At 43.2% G+C, this 13615-nt stretch overlaps 1 protein-coding gene across 3 annotated transcripts in view; it reads right to left on the minus strand.

Annotated features, from left to right (window-relative positions):
• The window catches only part of ppp1r9ba (protein phosphatase 1, regulatory subunit 9Ba), a 56782-nt gene extending 49146 nt beyond the window's left edge, over nucleotides 1-7636 (minus strand). For 2 of the 3 annotated variants that reach the window (XM_048245726.1, XM_048245724.1), the window contains exons 1-2: nucleotides 7482-7636; nucleotides 4670-6211 (exon numbers count right to left, since the gene is read on the minus strand). In XM_048245726.1, coding sequence (XP_048101683.1) covers nucleotides 4670-6151 — 1482 coding nt within the window. In that variant the 5' untranslated portion in view covers nucleotides 6152-6211; nucleotides 7482-7636. Of the gene's footprint in view, nucleotides 1-4669; nucleotides 6212-7176; nucleotides 7292-7481 lie in introns of those variants that run through there. The other variant, XM_048245725.1, reaches the window with a different exon arrangement.
• Between the last annotated feature and the right edge of the window lie 5979 nt (nucleotides 7637-13615).

The following is a 13615-nucleotide window of genomic DNA, read 5'->3' on the forward strand; positions in this document are numbered from 1 at the left end:
AAAAGACTGACTCATCATTGCAAATAGAATCAACATTTAAAATTGCCGCATGATAGATGGAGCATGAGCAACTTCAATTATATTATGCTAGTTTACTAGCCTAGGCACTGTGACTACAGCAAACATGTACACATCCTAGATGTCTTGCTGAAGAAACTGTGATGGAGGAATCTTCAATTTCACTTGTGTAGCCACTATCGATTTGAGCAAATATGCAAAGTTCAAACAACCTACTTTCTCCTCCCAGTCTAGCAGCCCAATCTCCATTGTCTGTCACTACTGCGCAACACATAGTTCATCTTTCATCCAAAGCAAATGAGCACTTACACCTTCTTGTGTCTTGCAGTCTATACATGAAATACATTAACATCATTTAGAGAACAAAATCATCTAAATGTGTACATTTTACAATTTTTGTGTGCATTTTGTGTAAGTGATTCCTGCACTAACATCACGAGTCTCTGGTCTATCCAGACATACGTAACCTCAGAAGCTGGAGCGCCACAGAGGTTCTGTTGAAACAAGTGACGGCGAGGCCAGACGTCTGTCTCGTGAAAGAGACTCTCCAAACAGAGCACTATGAGGGTTCGGAACCAGTCAGACCAGATGAGGGAATGCTGCCCACGAATGCTGACATACCTATTTTAATGTCACAAACTCACACACACGCGCGTGCACACACACACACACACACACACACACACACACACACACAGCACTGACTGGTGAGTCACAGGACACAACTGGTGTGTGAGGAAAGGGCACAGAGAGACCTTGTTTTCCATTGGTTTCTAGGTCTTGTTCTTGACTGCTTTTCTCATATGCATCGTTGGGCAACCACAAGTGTTCAAAAGTAGCCTTTTTATCATTTAACGAACAACATGTTTGGAAATGTACCCAAAGGTGTGATCCTTCTCAGCTTTGAGTATAACTCAGGCACATATAGAATAGGGAGAAAAAGGCTTCCTCTGAATATGTTTTGGTTAAACGGTAAGAACGTTTTGTCTATGCTTAGTGAACTGTGTTTGTGTCAAAAGCACAAGGAGAAAATAACATCCTGGTTGGCACATGGCTGTTCGAACTGCTTATTTCCATGTGGTCTGTGACAATAGATAAAGTGGGCAACCCATATTTCATGATGCACTGCTGAGAGCACAGAAGCTACAAAGACATCACAAGGTGAAGGTAAGTTATCACCCACCCAGCCAGTGGCGATTCTACAAAAATGTTGATGGGGTGGCCGGGCTGGGGCATAGACTCAGAGAGGGGTAGCACATAAACATAACATGTGACAAGTAAAATACATATAACCTTACATTCAATATCAAATTATGCATTAAGCAAACTGTTTTATGTCAAGAATAATTGAAAATATACAACTTGACATATGAAGTAACAAATAACTTAAGTTTTCCTAAAACATCTGAGGCACATAACTTCGTAGATGCAGTTCAACAAGAAAGAGTATTTTCAAGTGAAGCAGTAGCAAACTAGAAACTAGATTTTTTCCACCATATATAATCTAAATGAGCATGGAGAACATTCATTACATTGGTAGAAATTGGTTCTTGAGTCCAATGACACAGGACTTGCATACTGTAGCATCACAATGTACCCAATACAGCCTCATTGATTTGACCAGCATCAAATCAATGAGAAACACTTGTTTTGGCTAAGAAAACAATATACTTGGAGACGTTTCATGCTGACAAGCCCAAATATCCCATCTCTGGTGGGGTGGCACGTGGTGGGGTGGCACTTGGGGTGGCCGACTGGATTCTGGGGGAGGTCTGTGCCACCCTGTGCCCCCCATCTGGCTCTGTCCTCTTTCCACGATCAAGTTCCACTGCATGACATCCAGCTCAGGTCTGGCGTGGATCTGGTTTCCAGAGTCAGCTGCTGGTTTGCAATACATGATCTGCTCTCATCTTGTACTGTTCCTCTGCCTCAAATGGAAGAGCAAGGTGCTGCCTGTCACACCACTACAACTACCACTAAGATGGGTTCAATATGCCCCTACTTTATAAAAAAAGTTATATTTGTAATGTAATGGAAGTCGCTTTGGTTATAAACTTCTGTTAAATGAAATTCAAATCTCTATCTTTCTATGCTCCACCTGATCACATCCATCCATAATACTGACTGGACGCCTGTCACCCCTTCTCACACAATGCAGCTTCTCACTGAAATGTATTTTCCCCCTTCTTTTCACCATCAAAATTCATTTAAATTCATGCACATTATTTTCCCTGATTCCTACCAACTAAACACAGCCGCCATTCATAGACCTGAAAGGGCAGAGGAACAACCAAACTAGCGGCGGTGGCAGCGCCGCTTAAATGCCTCCGAGAGTCCAGAGGGCCGTAGAGGAGACACCCCAGTGACTGAGATACAATGCCAGCACTTGTCTCTCTCCTGCCCCTTCCTTCATCTCTCTCTCTCCCTTTCTTTTTTGAAGAGGAACAAGTGATCTGTAGGCACAGTCTCTATTGTTTATCCTGTTAGGTGGTATGGAGGGGTGCATATGAGCAACCATCATCACTCAGTCCCAAGGGGGTGAGGTAGGACAGTAATATTGTATTAGGGTTGCTAGGTGATGGATAATACAATGTGATGTAGTCAGTGGTTAAAGTGGGATTTGGCAGGTGGGGGAACCCTAAAATCCAGTGTCGGTGCAATGGGTTGGACAACATATTGACTGTTGGACAAAATATTAAGTATTGTGGTGTAGTAATATTTTTTGGAATTGTAAAGAATTGGCAATTCTTGGAAAGAATTGCTAGCTTCTTGGTCACCTCTGTACACGCGAAAAATTAACTCACCATTTATTTTAACAATATCATCGCGCTATATCGTTGGTATGAAATATATACGGGTCCGAGTGCCCACGGGGACCCAGGTTCAAATCTGACCAGCAGTCATGTCCCAATCCCACCCCATCTCTCTCTCCCACTCCCTTCCTGTCTGCCTCTTTACTGTCCTGTCATAATAAAGTCAAAAAACTTCAGATGTAGCAAAATTCATGAAATGACAGCTGAGTGGGAAACACCTATCCCCAGTTCAAGAGTATGCAAAATGTGCAAAATACAGCACATTGTTCTATTAGCAGAACCAAATGCACTACGACAGAGGAGTGAAAATAACACTGGGGGTCATTTTAAATGAGACACCGAAACCCACTGACACCATCACTCTGCAAGTTGTTGAAAAACCTCTGCTCTGCAAACTCTCATCGCCTACAACTATTTTAATCTCAGCCTGAATCTGCTGAAGCGAGTTACTCACAGGTGGAGCAGCTACTGTACGATTATATAAGTAGCTGGAATTTACAGTGGGTAGTTAAAAAACCAAAGGGCTATTTTTCAGATGTCTTACTCAACAGCTTTTGCAGTCACCAAACTGCTGCCAAGGCAGGGGCACTGAAGGGAACTGCTTCTCAGTGACAGCGAAATCATGACGTGTCACGGCAAGTTTCACAAGCGAGTGCGTCCCTGATGCCACTGCTGCTGCAAAGCGCTCGGCCAGGCAGCCAGCGGTCTCCAGAGAGAAGGACATCAGACAGCACGGCCAGAGCCATAAACTACAGGGACCGTTTAGGTCGGACAGATCACAGCGACTTGACGGACACATGAGAAGGCCCATATGTCCTTGTTATCGACGCCATTGCCTTTTTAAAATAGACCAGATGCATTCGTTGTCAGACAATGTTCCACTGCACAGTGACTCACAGAAGAGGTCAAATAGCTGACGACCTGTAAGCTTATAAGGGCTACGTATCACAGATATCATAACATGGGATTTTTAGTTGCCTTTTGTTTATTTAAACTACTTCAACAGATAAACATCTTAGTATAAATGTTTAAGCAGTAATACTAAAAATAATTATTCATGCACTGAATTGACACTTTTCAGAGCCACTTGTGATGTAACCATCACATGTTTATCACCCAGATAGGGGACCGAGTAACCATAGCGATGAAATAGCACCGTCTTATTTGTGAAACCTTAAATGAATGTCCTGATGTCATGTGAGACATTGTGAGTGACTGTGAGTTTCAGAGGCATTTGGAGAAAAGTTTCAGTATGTGAACTTTTACCCCAACATTTAAATCAGAAAATCCTGATGAGAGTTGCATTAGCCCCATCCTCAAAACTTGCATGTTATTATCCATAGACTAACTGAAACCTAGCTACTCGGAACTATTCAGTACAAACTGGCAACCACTTTTCTATGTAGATAATGTCAAGGTCCCATCTGAGATAGCAACCAAAGCTGGATCATTCCAAACCAGGGCCAGATCTGGCCCAAGTCCAGCCCAGAGTCAGCACCTGTCTTAGACCCTTCTTGTTTTGAGTTGTAAATGTTTCACATGCACAGGCATGTCCACCTGTTTTGGCTTCACATTGGTCTCATCTGACCCTTCCCTGACCTCCATTTGATGCAAGCAGGACGGCTATGCAGTGCACAATCACAACTGTCAGATGCCTGTCAGATGAGCAGTAGGCTTCTGAGACTACAGTAACCACCTCGCCAGTAAGACCAGCAACATATAAAAATGAAACAGCTTTAGCCAGCAAGGAGTTTGAGTCATTTTGTGACTGTTTGAATATTTAACGCATAGTTTACATGGCTATAGTACAGCGAACACAGCTTGGTGTGTTAACTCACCTTGATTGGATCGACGCTGAAGCGTATCTTGCGGTTAGACGGCGGTTCCTCCTCAGCAGGGAGGCCAGCCATCTCAGAACAGCTGGACTCAGGCTCGTAGGGCTCGTCGTCGTCCACCTCCTCATCCTCGTCCAGCTGGCTGCCTCCCGAATCGTCACCGACGCCACTGTAGGCACTGATGTCCACCAGGTCGCCCTCGGAGTAATCCTCCTTCCGGGACTCCTCCTCGATCTCGTCCTCCTCGCCCACGAGTCCCGTAGCCAGCCTCTCCACGCCGTCCTCCATGACCCTCACCTGTGGGCCCCCAGGAGCCTCGCCGTTCTCTAAGGAGGCGTGCACCTCAGCCTGGACCAGTCTGCTCGCCGCCTCTGGGGTGCCAGCATCTCCCTGCTCCCCGGATTTGGCCAGCCTTTCAAGCTGCTCCGCTCCTCGAGCACCCGCCTCCTGCCCAGGTCGGTCCTGGCCATCTTTGTGCGGCTCTGTTGTGGCAAAGCTGTGGGCTGCCTGAGCCTTGTCTCCTAGCAGGGGACCCTGCGAGCCGGCCCTCTCTGCCGGGACTCGGGATTTGTTTCTGGGGCTCCCTGATGCAGCTTCGTGCTCCTCCGCTGGAGCTCCCCCCTCCTCCTGCTGCTGCCCATCCAGCGGGGGCAATATCCGCACCTTCTTGGCTGCGATTTTGGAGCTGGGAGGCGGAGGGGGCGCTGGCTTGCCTGGGATGGGGCTGACCCCTCGCGAGGATAGCGGGGAGACGGAGGAAGAGGAGGACCGGTGGACGTTGTTGCGGAGCTCAGCTTTCTCGAACACGGCGCTCAGCTGGCTGACCGTCGGCGAGACGGCCTCAGTCGGACCTCCGCCGGCTGGTGGCGGCGGCGGCTCCAGGCTGTCCAGGGATTCGGTGCTGCCATTGAAGCGGACCACAACGTCCAGGCGCCCGTCCTGAAAGCCAGAGGCACGCTCTTTTTTCAACAGGATCCTGTTGGTGGCCACCTGCTTCTCCTGCAACTGGCGCTGCTCGAAGATCTTCTTCATCTCCTGCAGCTTGGAGTAACCAGCAGGTGCTCCTCGGGGGATGCCCCCGTCCACCTTACCGTCAAAGCGGCTAGCCCGCTCTGAGATATTGGTGGCCGCCTTGATTGGCCCCAGGGCGCCCTGGTCCAAGTTGTCAGTCAGGCTGCTGGCTCGCGGGATGGACAAGCGCACCTGGTCGCTGACTTTGGACGGGTCCTCCTCATCGCCCGGGGAGTTCATCTGCATGAACATGTTCTTGATGCGATGCACGTTGGCGCCATAGCGGCGGCCTCGACCCATGGGCCGCGCCTTGCCATCCTTGGCGTCCTCACCATTGGCCGCACTGTTGAGGGTGTCCGTGGCCTGCTTGAGTGCTTGCATGCCCGCCTCGTAGGCGTTCCTATGCGGGGAGGCGCTCCGGAGAGAGGTGGGGGCGGTGGCACTAGCCGCAGAGGGGGGTTCTGTCTTCATCATGGTTGATCACGCGTTGCTGTGGCTGAGCTGAAACGTCATAGCCCCCCCTTGCTTCTCCGTCTGAGCAACAGCAGTGTGGAGGAAACAGACAACATAGACAGGACAGACAGGACAGAGCATGAGTCGTTTCAGGACATTGATTTACACACACAAACAAATTAGCAGCATTTCATAATTTCTCTAGTCAACTCTGATATTTTGACAGACATTTAGGTCAGTAACCATACCAGATATAAACATGAACATGTGCACAGGTAAACAATTCCATGAGGCAGGTAGCCTATGGACTTTTTCACATGTTGCATTGACTTCTGTATAACGAGTGTACTGTTTCTGAAATGTACCCATAATCTCAAGCAAACAGAAAAACCCAAACCCTTGTCCATTTTAGCCTGTGATTCATCAAGGAGAGTAGGTTGCATTGCAGCCATTACCTCATATTGTATTAAATGGAATACACTGTATTTTATTATTATACAAGTTATACCAATGTTATGACATATTTCCTACAGCCAGCTTGTGTACAAACGTATTTCAGACGTAAACACACCTATTGTGTTTCAATACTTTTTTGTAATAAAATAGCATTCACCTAAAAGGCAGAGAAGGCTCAAGGCACAATTTCCTTTGCAGTTATTGTGAAACAGGTCTGAAGACAACTATATCACTTCCCTCAAAAATGTTTCTCGCATAGCAGAACAAGCCTTTCTATTATGACAGACATGAGGTTTTGACCACCATCTAATTATCCGGCGTCATTTATTTTAGAGGGCATAAAGTTGTCATACAACGCCGTAAATACAAGCAGTTAGTCGCGGAAGACAAGACATCTGAAAAACATGTATAAGGACTAACAGGAACAAAGAACACAATAAATTGGGATGCATTTGAGTCTAGCGGTTTATGCAGGAGCCCTTGAACTACCATGCCTTATGCAGGCTTTGTTGTGAGCGAGTCTCGTGCTAATCGCAGACTCAGTAATAAAAACGCGTAATAAAAAACAGTGTTAGTAATAGTAAGAATACCTTTAGTTGGCTTGATCGGATACACATCTGAAGAAACTAGATGATTTATTTGTTTACTCCACTAACAATACAACCGTGTCAACAACCTCTTCTCAGGATGACATGTAGCCTATCAGTAATGGCACTAGGACCCTGCAGATAAGAAGGGCCTCGCTTTTCAGCTGCCTGATGCCTAGAGTCAGCTACGTCGCTTCCTGCATCTTCTGCTGTCCATATAACAGTTCCCTATTCGTGTCAAAACCAAGAAAGGACAAATAACAGTGAACAGTGAAACATTACATTTCAACGCAGGTTGTCTATGTTACCTTTTTTCCTGCATTCATCAAAGGCTCGTTCTGCCGCTACCTACAGTCCGTCAGTTTGAGAATCCATTGTGTCCACAACCCGTGTTCGCCCTGTCGATTCCCCCCGCGATCGCACACTGGGCTACTGACGCCTGCCCTCTCCCGTTCGCTGCGATCCTGCGCGCGCCTTGCCCCCTCCTTTCGCACTACCTCCGGCATATGGCATCACAGGTCTCTTTAACCCTTCAAGCAGTAGTGTACAAAAACTTTGTCAGTTATGTATTTAATTTACATGACTGACATAAATTACAATTCTGTTTGAGATAATATGGCTAGTATTTCGCTCCTCTAACACATTCAACCAGTTATAGCTGACTTGAATTATGGCATTTGTACAAATTCAATCCAGACGTTCAGGAATAAGGAGAGATTATTTGATCATGTAAAGATTTGATGGCAGGTGTGCCGAGGTCCACGGCGGGACCAGTTACGAAACAAGTGGAGAGGTGCACGCACCAAACTAAGTTGACGAGTTGACTTTCGGCGACCTCGTGAGGTGAAATGAGGGAATTCCCTGAGAAACAGAGCCCAGCAGTGGGCAATATTGTACGCCATCCATATATAGTTTATATGCTGGATCTGACTAACCTGACTCTACATATTTCAACGAAAAATGTCAGGTTTTAGAGAAAAAGAAAACAATATACTGGGAATTAATAAGGGGTGCTCCAGGGGATCCTTGACACTGTTCCACCTTGAAGTGTTTATTATTGTTGAATGTCACTCACACCTATCAAACTCTAGGGGCCCAAGTTCGGCAGAGCTACAGTATAGGGGGAAGCTACATCAACATGGGCACTCTGAAATGGGCGAGACCTCTCTGGTGAAGTGAAATTCAATAAACCAATCACATGCAACCAGTGTTAAATTCCGATCTATCTATCTACAACCCCAAGTTTTGTTACACAAAAGTTGGGACGTTGTGTAAGATGTGAATAAAAACAGAATGTAATAATCTGCAAATCTCTTAATCTGATATTTACTTGCAAAAGGACACAGACAGCATATAAAATGTTGAAAATTACAAATTTGACTATTTCATGGAAAATATATGTTAATTTTGAATTTGATACCAGCAACATGTTTCAAAAAAAGTTGGGACAGGGATAAAAAAAATGCTGGAAAATGTGTGTAATGATAAAGAAAACAAAAGGAGGAATGTTTCACAACTAATTAGGATAACTGGCAACATGATTTGGTATGAAAAAGAGCATTCCAGAGAGGCAGGGTCTCTTAGAAGTAAAGATGTAGGGGTATTCATCACTCTGTGTAAACTCTGGGTACACATCACTCTGTGTACACAAATGATGAAACAAAGTCATTTTAATGCTTCTTAAGATGAAATTGTGAAGTATTTGGGGGGTTCATCATCTACAGGACATAAAGATTCAGAGAATCCAGAGAAATCTTTTCAAACAAGGGAAGGAGCTGAAAAACACATTGGATGGTCGTGGTCTTTTGGACCTCAGGCACTGCATCAACACCAGACCTGTTTCCACACCTGTCATTGTATGGGCTCAGGACAACCTCTGATAACCATTGTCTATGTGCACAGTTTGATACTCAATTCAAAAACTGTAGCCAAAATGTTAACAACCAAAATTGTATTGAGACACGATACAAAAAATACCACCGTCTTATCTGGGCCTGAGCTTGTTTAAAATGGACTGAGGTAACATGAAAAAAGGTCCTGTGGTTAAACCAATCAAAGTTTGCCATTATTTTTTGGAAATCATGGACTCATCTGGGCTAAAGAGGAGAGGGCCTATCCATGTTTCCAACCTATCCAACTTGTTTTAGTGCTCAGTTCGAAACCAACATCTATGACGGTGTGGAGGAGCATTAGTGCCTACAGCATTGGCATCTTGCACATTTGGCAAAGCACAATCAATTCTGAAAGATGTATACAGGTTTTGAGCAACATATACTGCCATCCAGGCAATATCTATTCCAGGGAAGACCTTGAATATTTCAGGAAAACAATGGCAAAATTAATTCTGCACAGATTTAAATAGTATTTATCCATAGAGGAAGAGTCCATTTGTTAAAATGGCCTGTCTGCAGTCCAGATTTGTCAAATTAGGTGCATAATGGAATGAAAAACATAATATCCCATACTGTGCAATTTAAATCGTGTATTGGGGAGTAATGGGACAACATTTAATTCTCAAAACTCTAGCAAATAGTCTCCTCAGTTCTGAAACATTTACAGAATTTTGTTAAATGAAGAGGTGAAGCAGTACAGAGGTAAACATGCTCCCGTCCCAACTTTTATGTTGCTGGCATCAAATTCAAAATGAACATTATATTTTCCATGAAATAGTCCAAATTTTCATTTTCAACATTAGATATGTTGTCTGTGTCCTTTTTGCTGCTAAATATGGGTTTACGAGACTTGTATATTATCACATTTCGTTTTTATCATGATAATGGAGACATTGATAATGGGCTAAGCCCGAAACGGTTGTCTCCTAGTTTTTTGTCCTTAGACTCATTGTAAAAACCTCGGCTCTAGTATCAAGCCCTTAAGTGCGCCTCTGTCTTTTTCTACTGTAATACTCAACTTTTGGAGTTCACGCACCAGGCAAAACATTACAAACTTAAGGCACAGACGCCAATTCGCCATTGTTCCTCATACTTAACCATGGTACACTTATACCCATGGTGCAACACAAACACACACATACACACCACAAACATGTGCACACACAATGCACAGGTGCATGGTATCCATAGCAACAGCTCCCCTGTGGTCACGTGAATCCGCAGCCCCATAGTGACCCAGATTTGGCATGTTTGTTGTTCCCTGCAGGGCCAAACCCATCACTCATCATACATCCCACACACCTCAAATAATCGCAGGAGTGCCCGACCTCTGTCTTCACTCTAGGAAAGTCAGATAGAGACAAAAATAAAACTGGATTTTCACTCAGAAGGATATATAGGATACAGTTTTGTTGAGTTTTATGGATATCATAGATCTTAGAGGGCATCCTTCAGCTAACCACAGAGCTATTACCACAATAATCCTTTTAATGTGTGTAGTTGAAATGGTTTATCTTCTGCCAAAGTCAATGGCTCTAGTTTTAGCTGTTCTCTGCAAAGAGACATTATAACAACCCAATTGTCTCTAACTCATAGAATAGGGCATAGATGCCTTCTTGCATTCCTGTTGGTCATCCATGCTGTAGCCTATGGATTAAGGCATACTCAGCATTTGGCTTGGTAACACCATGGATTCTCCAAATATCAAATACCATTACACTTGGTGAGGGGGCTTCTGCAAAAGACTGGCCCCTCCCCCTATAGATATGTCCAAAACTACTGTTACCTCTTCACCCCTTTCCTTATAATATTGACACCTTTTGGAAAATGGGAGAAATCACTGGACTCCCCTTGCACCCAGTTTCTAAAAGTTGAGTCAACCTTTGTGTTGGCTTTGTGTGTCATCCTGAGCATGAAGATAACAAAGAGCAAAGAACCTAAAATGGATGGACAATACGAAAGCTTGATAATCTCAAGGCAGCAAGTCGACCTCCAGAGATCTTAGTGTTCCTGTGTCCACCATGCTAATTTGACAACCTACAATAGCTTATGAAATTACCAATTGAAGGGGTTAACTTTTTCATGTCTTCTTGCCTGATTGAATGGCTGTTTGATGATTGTTATAGATAGATAGATAGATAGATAGATAGATAGATAGATAGATAGATAGATAGATAGATAGATAGATAGATACTTTATTGAATGGGAAATTCAAGATCCCAGGTAGCTTAAGACACCACACACAACAACATAAACAGGATGATAAAATAACAAATCCACATGACTAAAATGAACAGTAAAAGATACTAAAGATACTAAAACAAAGATCCACATGAAAGTATAAGGATGTATAAGCATGAGGCGCTTGCAGTGACAGGGCAAGGACTGACCCTGTGATTCAGTATGCAGTGGTAAGGTGCTCAATGAGGTGTGTGTCATTGTGGTAGTGCAAATAAGTCCTTAAAGCCTAGCAACCAGCAATAAATAAAGACAATATAAGAGACCAGTATTAAATATGGACAATATAAGAGAAAAATGTAAGCATAGTAATATAACAGTTATAGTATAATTATATGGACAATATAAGAGAAAAAATGTAAGCATAGTAATATAACAGTTATAGTATAATTATATGGACAATATAGAGATAAATGTAAGCATATAACAGTTATAGTATAATTATATGGACAATATAGAGAAAAATGTAAACATAGTAATGAGAATTATAGCAGCAGTGCAAGGATAAGTTTAAAGTAATAGGGTATCAACCATTGGTCAAGTATGATGTTAGACTGGGGGATGGAGGGAGGGGTTGTACATGTGCTAATGGTTCATGTAGGGTAGTTTCACAATCACGGTAAGCACTTTGTTTCCTAAAATTCAAACCTTCTTGAAATGTCATTATTTAGGGCCTATATTTTTTGTTTGTTTAATATACAGCAGTTGAAGGATAAAAAAGATTTCATGGCAACAGATCAATGAGAATTCTTAGATATGTATACTTCCCATGTTTGTGTGTGTCTGGACATCTTTTTTCAGCATCAGTATGTGTAATTCAATGAAACACCAATGAAGGTGCCTGCTTGATAGCCCCAGTGAAATGCTTTCGAAGGCTGTTCTCTTGGTGATGTTTTTTGTTTTGCCCACAAAAGTTGCTTTGTTAGTGATTTTGTTTTTTGATGGTAAATAGGGTTATTTTTTGATTGACAGCTGTAACACCCTAACTAGGCTATAGCACTAAGAATTTTATATCTCTCCTGTGTATATTTGAAATGGTTTGAAGTGGCGTTGTTTTAAAAACAAAATGTCAATTTGAGGATGAAAATGACTATTTTGTGCCAACAAATTTTATTTTTTGCACTTATTTCCCAGACTGCCAAGGTGCTTCTAAGTCTAGTCATTAATAATAAACATAGGCCTACAGTTATCCAACACAGTCACACATTTTGTCAGACATGTATGCAGAAAATGTCAAGCGCTTACCCTGATCGTGAAACTACCTATGTATTATTCTATTATACTATATTCTATAACATTTCAAGGCTTCCTGACAGCCCTGCTTCATCATCAGAGGTCATGCTTTTACCAGCAGGACAAAGACATAAAACATACCTCATATAGCACCCAGATAAAGGTTAAGACAATGCACTAAAGAGTTCTGACATGGCCTAGACTGGGGACCAAATTAATCTGGGAGTGGATGTAAGGGGCCTAATGTTACATACAGTAGTAGCAGCCACAAGATGGCGCCATCTGTCATTCAAATAAATCGGACAAAAATGTGATAAAATAACACAGGTAGGCCTACAATCATGCATTGTGCCAGGCCAGCTGCAATCACCTGTAATGAAATATACCATTTGATTTGATAGCCTTTCAATCGTATTTTAAGACCAAAGTATTTTGTCTCTCTATCTCTCTCTTAGACACACACACACACACACGCACAAACACACACACACACACACGCAATCAAAGCAAAGACACAGCAATACGTTTCCATAACTGAAAACATCTGTGAATTGCAGTCCCTTTAATAGGCCTGAAATGCAAAATGACCAATAACATTGTGAAGAATGGATAAAAGAAATAATTAACAGCCTATAACCATCATATTGACTGACTGATAAAATCAACACGTAGGACCAGAAGGAAATCATTTTGGCTCCTACATTCTTAAACCAAACCCTGCATAGGATCCATTGAAGGTATGAACACAACGGGCCCTTTGTTGGAGGCCCAAGGAGAGGCACCTAACGCGACAGTACACTAAGCACTTCCAGAGGAGGAGAGGAGAAACGGCAGAGGTACGGTTCGATTCAGTTAAATTTTTGAGTGTAAAGTAAAACAGCACAGCCTGGAAATATCGTTTGAAATCGACAACATGGACGTTTTGTAAGCTCTATCTCTCCGGTAGGCCTACAACGAAGATGAAACAATTTGAAGCTTAGGCCGAAGAAGATTACGTGAATGCAGCAACAAAGTATCATCAGTTCAGTAACAGTTTGTCAAATTGCGATGTTAAATTCACTTGAACATCCCGTGACGTC

Source organism: Alosa alosa, chromosome 6, assembly GCF_017589495.1.
Source record: "Alosa alosa isolate M-15738 ecotype Scorff River chromosome 6, AALO_Geno_1.1, whole genome shotgun sequence".
In the NCBI taxonomy this organism is placed as follows: domain Eukaryota; kingdom Metazoa; phylum Chordata; class Actinopteri; order Clupeiformes; family Clupeidae; genus Alosa; species Alosa alosa.